This window comes from Delphinus delphis, chromosome 6 (genome assembly GCF_949987515.2).
Source record: "Delphinus delphis chromosome 6, mDelDel1.2, whole genome shotgun sequence".
NCBI lineage: Eukaryota > Metazoa > Chordata > Mammalia > Artiodactyla > Delphinidae > Delphinus > Delphinus delphis.
The window spans coordinates 52,638,244-52,650,252 of NC_082688.1; the positions used below are offsets into that span (position 1 = coordinate 52,638,244).

Consider the following 12,009-nt stretch of genomic DNA (forward strand, 5'->3'; position numbering starts at 1 on the left):
AATTCTCTACGTAAAAAGAAGCCCCTCCTGTACCTTTGCTACTCCCCACACAAACACACACCTTGTGCTGAATCGAATGCATACAATTTTACTTTGGAATCTACCCTTCCTCTTCTCCTATAGTTTGCACATTTGCACTTTTAACTTCTTGCCTCCCTTTTATAAAAGAAAGATTCTTTTGTGCTGGGGAATCTGAAATTCACTGACAAATTACTAGGCCCTTTGGGGAAGCAGTCATTTCAGGAAGAAGTGCACCCCTCCTAACCCCTCACCCCCTCCCATGCCCAAGTCAGCCAAGGCTCCATCTACCCCACTCCACACCTCCCCACCTCCCTACTTCTCCTCTCCGCTCTCCAACTCCCCCCTCTCCCGGTTCAGTGTGATTTAGTCTCTACACGGTCAGCCCGGTTGTCCTAAGATTATTTATTTAGGCCTAGTTCCATAGTCGTTTAGATGATTAAGGAAAAAGCAGCCATTCTTCTAATGTAGCACCTGACCCACTTTGTCAAACAGAGTAAAACACAATACCAAGGGATAGTTTGAAAACATTCTGCGACAGTCAAATGAAAAGGGTCTGCAATAAATCTAGAACCAAGGAAGCAGAATAACCATATCTCACCCTGCTGTAGTATCTAAATTTCCTTTAGTATGGCCTTCACGCTACACAAGTAAAATTATCTTGGTTTAGTTTTTTTCCCTTTAAATTATGTATTTGAGAAGAATCTGTAATCGATTTTTCTCTTAATATCCTAGTTGTTAAGATCCGTCACCTGTTGCTCTATTGGGGAATTTTTGGTTATGTGCGTATTTAAGAAATTGAATTGGCTAAAGAAAGTAAAGGTTTGTTTCATACAAAGAAAAATTTTAAACTGTGATGAGAATCCCATGAGTATCAATAGTAAAAGGAATGTGGAAGAAAGTTGGGAGAGTCTGAACAATTTGATCAAGAGAAGGAATTGATGAAAGTTTATTGTTGTTGCTTGAACTAACACATTTTTAGTCTGTTGCATGGTTAAACCATTTAAAAGTACTGTTGTCTGTGTTGGTATGCATAGTTGAAATAACACACAATAACGATAATATTAGTAATAACACATTATGATGGTAAATCATTTAGTAAATCAGAATTAATAACACGTATATACCAAATAAAAGAGGAATCTATCAGAATATTGTTGTCAATGAAGTCGATGAAAAATGATGCATTACCCTTACTATCATTTTTAAAGTTTTGAAAAAGATATTTTATTTCTCTACCAAAGCAAACAACTCTTAAGTTTTTAAAAACGCCCTCATTTTGATATTTGGGCTATATGAACTATTAAGATATTTTGCAACATCTAAGTCACAGAAGGTTTTACTTTTTTATATCAACAGACAGCATCATAAAGGTTGAAAAAAGCATAATATTAATTTTTAACAGAATCTTTAATTATCAATTTTTATAGTTGAGTTCCAAGGGAGTTTGCATTAGGAAGTATATTTTAATTATCTGCAGTATCGTTGCAGTGGTGTTTGTGTCAGGCCAGTGAGGGTTCCAGCCTCGGCTCTCTCCTTTACTGGCTCTGTGAAGTCCACATGTTTCTTAATATCTCTGATCTTCAGTTTTCTCTTCAATAAAATGACGCATTTACCTTGTAGAGGTGTATGTGTGTGTGTGTGTGTGAGAGAGAGAGAGAGAGAGAGGGAGAGACAGAATTGTGCTTTAAATGCACCTAACTTAGTGGAGTTACTATTAGTTTAGTTTAACTTACTACCTTTTACTGTTCTTTCTTTGTCGAAATCTATTCCAAGACAGTTTTGCCCCAGATGTGGGGGGGAGGTCATTCTAAAAATAGATTTAGATGGCATGTAATTATTTGTAAGAATAGGATCCAGGTGAACCCTAAAACCAGTTTCTATGACTAACAGTAATAGTATCCCAAATGAATAAAGTAGTAAGTCTTATTTTCTATTCTGCCTGTATTGTGAGGAAGTACCTATAGTTCTATTTTTTGATGATGTCCAGAATGAGACTCCCCGGCAGTCCTTTTCTGGAAACTCTTAGTTTTTAAAAACTGTTTACTATTTACTGCTGCTCCAAACCTGATTTTTAAAAATGCCTAATTTGCCTTTTCTTTTCTCAAGCAAGCACTGCTCGCAGAGGAAATGGTTGTGGCCGGTAGCGCGCTCTCCCTCTCTGAATGTTTTGGGTTGACCGGTTTCTGTGACCTCAGCACCTAACACTGCTCTTGTTCACTCAGCTTTACTAGCTGTCATTGTCAGCACCTTGGCAAGGAGGGCAAATGGCCCCGTTGCCTTAGGACAGAACTAGAAGTTAGAAAGAGAACTCTGTCGTCTCAGCTCTGCACTCTGGCTGGCCAGGCGTTCGGGAGCAAGTCATATTTTCCTGTCTCATTTTCTCTCTCTCTTTGGAGGGAGCCATGGGGCTTGACTTTCCTCCTAGATGTATTCTGAGCCTTCCTTCCTGGCTGTTAGAGAGAGGTTGTGAAGAAGGCCAAAGTGTTAAGTAATATAGCACCTGTCTGCATTAATGCAAAGGTAGCTTTTCTCTGTTTAACATCAGATAATCTAGTTGGGTATCAGAAATCGGCCGTCAGTATCTGGAAGGTGAACTTAAACCTAAGGTTGTTGTCTATCATTTAAGACCAGACTGTAATGTATATTTCCACCTTCCCCCTCCCCCATTTTATTATCTCCGTTAGACTTCAGGCTCGCATAGCCCATAGGATACAGGAACTGGAAAATCTCCCTGGCTCTTTGCCACCAGATTTACGAACCAAAGCAACCGTGGAACTGAAAGCACTTCGGTTACTCAATTTCCAGCGTCAGGTAATACCTTTTCCCCAGCACATCTGAGGTGCAGGAAATAAATATAATTGTTCCAGAGTGTGATCTGTGTGTTTCCTTAAGTCGTTCAATATTGGTATAAAGATATAAACTTAGTCAAAGACTGTATCTTTTCGACCAGCAGCACAGAACTAAAAGTAATGAAGACTAACTGCTTATTATTCTGTTTTTCTCTTCTGTACATCAGAGACATTTTTTTCTTCCATATTATGGTTTCCAAAGTCAGAGTTACGGCATTTTGTTACTGTAGATGAAACCTTGAGAACAGATGGGATAGCTTATGTTTGCCTTTATGGTTTCAAAGAAAAATAGGAAGGTGATAGATCAGAGCTTCTTTGTAAAGAGAAATGTAAAATCCTAGCCGTGACTATGAAAATCATTTTAACAAATACGAAAGCCACTCAACTAAATAGCTCATTGTTTATAGAAATACATAAAACTGGTTTGTAACTGTTGATTATTCATCAACACCTACTTTTGGAGCATTTCATCACATCAGACCCCCATATTTGACTTATCAGTGAATTTGTATCTATTGTTCTTGCTGTGTTCTTAGTAGTCACTGATTAAGAAAGGCTAGCGTAGGGACTTCCCTGGTGGCGCAGTGGTTGAGAGTCCGCCTGCCGATGCGGGGGGCGCGGGTTCGTGCCCCGGTCCAGGAAGATCCCACATGCCCCGGAGCGGCTGGACCTGTGAGCCATGGCCGCTGAGCCTGTGCGTCCAGAGCCTGTGCTCCGCAACGGGAGAGGCCACAGCAGTAAGAGGCCCACATACCAAAAAAAATGAAAGGCTAGCATAGTGCTCTATTTTATAATTGCTAAATCAGTAGGAGACTAGTGGAATGAAGTAGAGCTGATTTTCACTTTGGCGAGCTTTGCCTTCTCACCCCAAAGCTTCAGGTCCCCTGGTCATCACACAGCAGCATTTAGCCAAAGGGGAAAAGGAATGCTTCCTCGCCCGTCAGACGGGCTTGTTTGGTGAAGGTCTCGGGGCATGCAAAATGAATAATGAATGACTGAAAGTAGTTTGGAAGTACTGAATTACATGACTTGGTCTGTTGGAGGATGTGAGTAAAATCACAAGGCCATCCCTCTTGCTATTGTCATAGGAACTTGGAAATACGTTTTGCCTTGTTGGTTATAGTATCACAAGAGGGGCATCATGGTGGCTGGTGGCTACTTAACCATAGGTTTGTGAGAGTAGATTAGAGCTTAACTTAAAAACAAAAAAAGAAAAGAAAAAACTTTCTGCATTCCATTTGCTTCTTTCTTACAGGTAACTTCATAAAATGCCTTGATAAGCTGTTGAATAAAATTTTGTTAAATGAGTATTTTCAGGAATAAGATTAGATTCAAATTAGCTTCACTATGCTGGATTCTGATTGGTTTCTGGTTTTTGCTTCATATTATTGAAAAATCTGTTATCTGTGAAGTTTTCCAATGAAATTAGCTGTAATGGATGCTGATTTCGGATTCAGTCGAATTGCTATTTCAGTACATGTGTCCACCCCCCACCTTTTACCACCACGTAACATACAATATGAATGAAATACTATATTTCTGATCTAAAAGAAGTCCATAATACAGTAAAAAAAAAAAAATTAAGTATCTTGCAAAGAATATCATTGTTAGGACCGGGAGGAAGCCCAAACTAGTATTTCCCGTCTTTTACATGAGATGATGAATTAGCACTGTTTGCATATCTGCAGCTACTTCACATGAGCAGGAAGTAACTCTTCTATTCTTTTTTGCCCAGCGTTGTTCACGTTAATCTTTAAGCACAAAGAGAAAGTTAGCATGACACTTACAATGAAGTAAAAAAATGTAAAAAGCTTGTTAACTAATTAATATCATTAGGATAATTAAATAGAGTGAATCAATTTATTTAAAAGCCAAGACATCCTCTACTTACTTACTGATTTATTTTCTTTACTGTTAACAGTGCCGTACTTGCTCCCTCTCTGAATTTTTTGGAAAGAAAACTTAGAGCATCTTTGAAAATACCATATACATTCAGCATGATGTAGTCCCTTTGTTTCCTAAAAGGCCAACTCTGATGGAGAAACTCAGGGAGTCACCATTCGGCTCCACAAAATGGAGGGCAGGGGACGACCGGGGTCTGGCCTCTGTCTGGGGAGGTGTTCTAACTGCTCCCCTCTTGACAGCTGAGACAGGAGGTAGTGGCCTGCATGCGACGGGACACGACCCTGGAGACGGCCCTCAACTCCAAAGCATACAAACGGAGCAAGCGCCAGACCCTGAGGGAAGCCCGCATGACGGAGAAGCTGGAGAAGCAGCAGAAGATCGAGCAGGAGAGGAAGCGTCGGCAGAAGCACCAGGTACTTGGGCCTGGGCTCTGGGTGCCCCGCCGTTGACAGAGATGCTAACCAAGAAACTGGGTGAAGTCAGAACCACTGAAAAATGGACAACTGCGGGCAGTGGGGACATCACAGAAAGGATCCTGGGAGCTTACGTAGTCCAACCACACCATTTCATAGATGAGGAAACCTAGGCCCAGCCAGAGTGGTAGGTGACCTCCGCAAGGACATGCAAACGGTCAGTACAGGATAAGGGGGTGGAGGGGACCCTGCTTTCTGAATTCCAATCACGTGTCAAATTCATAACCCCATGGGATGCTGCTGACTGGGTAGGCACAGGCGGGTTTCCTAGAGCAAAGTCCTGGGGAAGAGGCAACTTGGAAAGAAGAGGGCAAACCGTTATTTTTATCACAGATATAAATATAGTATCCGGGGCTTTTCGAGGGCCCAGTTGAAGGTTTCACAGGGGCAGATATTTTAAAACATTCCTTTCTAGGGATTTGGAAATATTTTGATGTAGGATCTGATCTCGTGTCGTAATCCCGTGAATTTTACTTGTTTTTCTGTGCTTAATTTAGTGCCTTGATTAAGTTTCGTTTTGAAAAGTGTTGGACTTAAGCGTCAATAAGGTTATAAGTTTCCCCTTCTTTATTTAAAAAGTGGATACAAAAGATGTATGGCAATTTTAGCTTCCTATAAAACTTCTTTTGAGGGACAATTCTAGGGTATTTAAGGGAGAGCAGAAGAAACACTACTTCTGTAACACGGGTGTAACTGGAAACACCCGTCTCCCTGAGGTTTATCTGGGAGTGATTTGCTTTAAATTTTATCATCCCTGTTTTGCAGGTCTCTCTCAACCTTTGATCTTTCCATTTTCACATGGCCACACCCTCAAGGCCGGGGAGGCTTCTCTTCCACCGGCTGGCCCCAAAACGAACTTTGAGACGTCATCTTTCCCACCACTACATAGCCCACACCTCAGCTGTGGAGACACACCAGGGCACCTATCCCAAAATAGGTTCTAGTCCCCCATGGGTGTTCAATACACAGAGTTTCCCTGTACTATGATGAAACCTCAAACGACATTGGGAACTGAATTTTAAGCCTTCTCTCTTCTCCCCGCTTTGGATCCCTTAGGAATACCTGAACAGTATTTTGCAGCATGCAAAAGATTTTAAGGAGTACCATCGGTCTGTGGCTGGGAAGATCCAGAAGCTTTCCAAAGCAGTGGCCACTTGGCACGCCAACACTGAAAGGGAGCAGAAGAAGGAGACCGAGCGGATCGAAAAGGAGAGAATGCGGAGGTTGATGGTAAGGGGCCTGCCTACAGGAACCCAGGAAAATGCTCCCCTCACAGCCATCTGCACTGAGAATGTTAAACATGCTGTAGTAGAAGGAGAGAGTAAAAGCTGCTTATCAAATCTACTAATCCATTCCTTTGAACTTCACAGGGATGGAGTAAAAATATCTTCCCTTTCCTAGACAGCGCAGTGCCACAAACCTAGGGCTACCACTGATGAGTATAGCGTTTCCATGTCCTAGGGTGGCACTGTTATTCAGATGATAGCTCTTTTTTTTTTTTTTTTTGCGCTACGCGGGCCTCTCACTGTTGTGGCCTCTCCCGTTGTGGACGCGCAGGCTCAGCGGCCATGGCTCACGGGCCCAGCCGCTCCGCGGCATGTGAGATCTTCCCGGACCGGGGCATGAACCCGTGTCCCCTGTATTGGCAGGCGGACTCTCAACCACTGCGCCACCAGGAAAGCCCCAGATGATAGCTTTTTACATAAAGGCAGGTACTATATTTTGCAGGAGTTTTGATCACCAGACCTGGAAGGATGGAAACGGCAGTTCTTTTTAAAGTGTTGCCTCTTTGAGACTAATGACACAAGTTGTTTTGAATGCATGTCTCATGAAGTTGTGTCTTGGAATCTAAGAAGTTCTCGTTTTTTGAAGCCACTGGTGCTTCAAAATTCTGGCAGAAATTTTTCTCTAACAGTTTAAAAAGTGATTTTTAAGTTCATTTTGAAATGCTGCTTTTTTGATCATAGCCATGTTATTGTCAAAGGCTATTCATGGGTCATTTCTTTTCCACCGTTACTTTTTAATGGATATATAAACACAGAAGGAATTGGTTTATATCACTGGCCTGCGTATTTGAGTTTATTGGCCATTTATTTTTGGAATCGGACCTCAGAGCACACCGTGGATTTTAGAAAAGTGTGTGTAATGTATATTGATAGGAGACGTGCACATTCTATCTGGGATGTAATGCCTGGGTACTGGATGAAGATAAAATCATTAGCCTCAACCCATAATTATGTCCCTGGAAAATTCCAAATGACATAGTCTTCCTGGCTGGTATTACGGTTTGCGTTTTTTTTGTCATTAATTTTTTTGGATTTCGGAGAGTGAACACCATATTTTAAAAGGCTCTGTGTCCGAGGTCTACTAAATCTTACCTTCTACCTCCCTCTCTTTTTTGGGGAGGGAGGGGACCAGGCTAACTAGCTGGGGAGACCATTTTATAGTATTTGAGCAAGGAACAGTCAAATTTGTCTGATTCAACTGAAGTGAAACTATATTAGAACTTCAGTAACAGATTGGCTTGACACTAATGATTAGGCATTTGCAAATCATTAATTTTCGCAATTAAATGATGGAATATACAGATAACAGAGACACTGAAGTTTTTTTTATCATTCTTTCTTCAAGTGAGATCAACCATAACCAAAAGCAATTACAGTTATAATAGCATTTGAGGTTCATGCTCATCCGTGGGGCAGACAGCAGCCAGACGGAGTGATGAGGCTGCTGTTACTCGGGCAGATGCTGGAGGGACAGCCCTGGACTGAAAAACCTAAGGTTCTCTGTAAAGAGCTGCCTCTTAAAAGATTTTGCAGTGTGTTCCTTTTATCCTGCATCACATGAGGAAGATATTTTTGAGATGTCCTTTTATTGGGATGTATAAAAAGATTTCTCTGGAAATGACCCAGAGTGCATCAGTTTTTATTCCATTTAACCTCATAATATTGCTTAACAGGAGGTAAAAGTGGGAAGTACTGTGTCTGTTTTATGGCTCAGCACTGTCAGGCTTCAGGTGCTAATGAATTGTCTCCAGTCATCTGGGCCCATTATGCAGTGCTGACCAAAATCCCTCCCAGTCAACCACATTTTTTATAAATTCATTTACTTATTTAGTTTTGGCTGCGTTGGGTCTTCGTGGCTGAGCGCGGGCTTTCTCTAGTTGTGGCGAGCGGGGGCTACTCTTGGTTGTGGTGCCCGGGCTTCTCATTGCGGTGGCTTCTCTTGTTGCGGAGCACGGGCTCTAGGCAAGCGGGCTTCAGTAGTTGAGGCACACGGGCTTAGTTGCTCCGCGGTATGTGGGATCTTCCCAGACCAGGGCTTGAACCCATGTCCCCTGCGGTGGCAGGTGGATTCTTAACCACTGCGCCACCAGGGAAGTTCTTGTAATGCTTTTAAGTATAAGAAGTTATTTGTTCAAAACCTATTCAGTTCCTTGCCTCTGGAAGTACTTATTGAAATATTTATGAATGAAAAGCTACTATGTCTGGAATTTGCTTCAGGACAATCCAGTTTGGGATTGCAGGGAGGAGATGGGGGAAGGGCTGCAGCGAAACAAACGGGAGTCATGGGGAGTTAATTTTTATTGCTTGGTGTTGGTTATATGAGAGATTATACTACCTTCTCTACTTTTGATTATATTTGACTTTCCAAAATATAAAGTTAAGAATAAGTTTCAGATGGTGAATCCTCAAATTTTAACACTTTTTGCGCAGTTAAAGGAACACAAAAGAATGAAAAGTTGGCTCAGAGTGCTTGATCACACCACACAGATAGTTGTGTGTGTTGACCTTGCCGTGAACTCTGGTGCCCCGGGGCATAGGCATCGTGCCTCCGTGTGTTCCCTATTCCCAGACAGGGTGCGAGAACTCGGGTGGCCGGAATCATTCGGTGTGCTGCGCGGACCACCGAAGTTCAGACCATCAAGGGGAGGGATGAGTGGAAAAAGGTGTCGTCTGCAAACTTTTATTATGTTCTGATCACGCTCTTCTTTCCTTAATAGGCTGAAGATGAAGAGGGCTATAGAAAACTGATCGATCAAAAGAAAGATAGGCGTTTAGCGTACCTTTTGCAGCAGACGGATGAGTATGTGGCCAACCTGACTAATCTGGTTTGGGAGCACAAGCAAGCCCAGGCGGCCAAAGAGAAGAAGAAGAGGAGGAAGAAGAGGAAGGTGAGCACCTGAGTGGCTGTGGCTGAACCGGGGACGTGTGGTCGCCAACCAGTTTTAGGCACGTCTTGCCCTTTAATGAGTACTTCCTACTACTCTAGTGGGAGACTTAGATGATTATATCGCAAACATTGCTGATATAAATGGGTTGATGTACTAGGTGTACTAGGCAACATTTTGGAGATGGAGGCATGATGGACAGGATGTATATTTGGCTCGTATTTCCACTGTTTCGCCCAGCATTCAGAAACTAAGTACACACCGTCGGTAGAAAAAGGAAAACCATGGGCACAAAGAAATGTTTGCTCAAGTGCAATGCCAGCGAGGCAGGGGACTGCTGAGTTAAGAAACTGGAGTGAAAATGAAGACGAAAATGCTATGTTCAGATTGAAAGGAGCCAGAGGAAGATGGAAAAGATAGCTTTGGGATACTTTTAGAACATACTTCAGCCTGTTTCTTTGGACAGACAGCGATGCCAAGATTGTTCGCTCAGTTCAGCTGCCCCGGTTTTACACTAAGGTAAATGTGCAAGTCAGGGTTTTAGGTCATTACAGAAAACAGTGAATAGTCTTATGTAAAATAATCCAATTTATCATGAGAAACGAAGGGGTAAGATTTAGAACCTCTACTCTGCAGATACTATATCTCAATTCAAGGGTAACCTGTAAATATAGAGCCTCTTTGAAGCTTAAGTAGTCTGCTAATATAGTTCTCGGTGTATATTTTGTTTTCACGGTCAGTTCTGATTGGCCCAGGTATAAACATCAACAGAAAGTCTTCGTTAGAATTGTGAAGATTGAGGATTGGTAGCGTTTAATCATTTCTTCTCTGCACTGAATAATTGCACAAAATGTTTTTCAAAAAAATAATTAATTTCATGGCTCCTGAATTCTCATACCTGTTTCATAATTAAGGAGGAGGAATAAGTGATTGAAAAGGCGCCTTCTGCACCTGATTTCTTTAGTATAAGATAGCTTCCCTTATTGTGAAGGTGAACAAGGGATGAGTCAGGGCTTGCATTTCGACATTTCTTTGGTGAGGAATACCTCATTTTCTTGTCAAGGTCGCATTATAGACTTTGCAAAATCCCAGCTCCCAATTTCTGACTTAACGTTGGCACGTGGCAAGCAGATAACAATTCTGTCATATTCCATAGGTGGACCCCATGAAATGGCCATTTTAGTTTTTCCTCATCCTGAGGCATATTTTGCAGAGACTGTCACAAAAAGGTCACTGTTAGTGTTTTTAGTACTACCATTCGTAGTCTGTGTTTCTTTGTGATTAAAAGCTAATGGCTCAGATATGAGCTTCTGGCTTTTAATTAATGGACTGCTGCAATAGTATTAGATTGTTATATCATCATAGGCAAAGAAAGATACATAATTGTGTTGTAATGATTATGCCTTTGTTTTTATGTTAATCTGTACAGAGCAGGAACCTGTCAGTATTTTTCCTGATGCTGCCAGCACTGCATCATCTGTAGGTTGACTCTCTACCTCCAAACTCTTGCTTTCAGGTTTGCTAATAGCACTTATTCTTTTTGTTTCATGTATATGCTCAGAAAATATTAACTGAACACTTACTATGATCTAGGCAGGATGCTAGATGCTGGGGGAGAGAGAGTGCAAGTGGTGAGGAAAAGCACTCTTGCCCTCTTAATTAATTAGAGAGAGAGAGACAGACATTAATCAAATATGCACCCAAGTATATAATTATAAACTGTAATGAATGCTGTGAAAGAAGGCGGGGAGTAAAACTGGGACCTGGTTTCCTGGCAAACGAATAATAGGTACCCAAGCGACTCCAGTCTGCCTGGTGGCTGTCTCTGGGCATCTTCCGCTGATGAGCTCACATGATGGAATGTGCAGAATTGTTAGTTTATTAGCAGCCCTCTCCCTCTTCCCTGACATGCTCTCAGGATGCCTCGCATCTGAGCTCCCCCTGCCCTCAGCAGGACCAAGGAGATCAGGCCGTATTTCCTTCCTGGGCCATCTTGCTGGGAGACCTTGGATAAAGAAAGGACAAAAAGAAACTGGGCTCCTTCCTAGACCTTCCTGAAAACTGTCTCATGGGGTTTTAAGACTTAGTTCAGAGTGAGTTACCCAATTTTAGATGTACCTTAATTCAAGTGCAAAGAAAATGGATGCTTTCAAAAGCTGATTATTTGACACTCTGGATTACCTGGAGTTCTTCTTCCCTCCATTAGAGTGAATGATTGAGAGTTGTTTGTTCCAGCTTCTCTGTGTCAGGGAGGGAACCTGCATGTGGACACTTAAAAATTCTGTGCTGTCCCTTTGAGCATTTCCCGTAGAAGTGAATATCTTGCTGTATCTATCTGCAGGTTTTGTTTTGCTTTTTTTTCTAATTAAGTAAGGCATCCCTAAATCTTTGTTTTGAGAAAGCTTCTTTACTCAGTGAACTAATAGCATTGAACTGGTGGCAACACTTGTAGGACAAGATACAGGTAACTTCAAGAACTGTGCCATCAAAGATAAGTATGGTGGACCTTGCAGTTTAATTGGAAAAGGGCTACTTTTTTACTCAGTGTTAAACTAGTGTATCATTTTTTTAAGGAATTGCCCTGGTGTAA

At 41.8% G+C, this 12,009-nt stretch overlaps 1 protein-coding gene across 5 annotated transcripts in view; it reads left to right on the plus strand.

Annotated features, from left to right (window-relative positions):
- Positions 1-12,009, plus strand: part of SMARCA2 (SWI/SNF related BAF chromatin remodeling complex subunit ATPase 2) — a 172,854-nt gene that overhangs the window by 35,332 nt on the left and 125,513 nt on the right. For all 5 annotated transcript variants that reach the window (XM_060014673.1, XM_060014674.1, XM_060014675.1 and 2 more), the window contains exons 6-9: positions 2,706-2,832; positions 5,015-5,188; positions 6,305-6,478; positions 9,252-9,422. In XM_060014673.1, the coding sequence (XP_059870656.1) occupies positions 2,706-2,832; positions 5,015-5,188; positions 6,305-6,478; positions 9,252-9,422 (646 nt within the window). The remainder of the gene's footprint in view (positions 1-2,705; positions 2,833-5,014; positions 5,189-6,304; positions 6,479-9,251; positions 9,423-12,009) is intronic.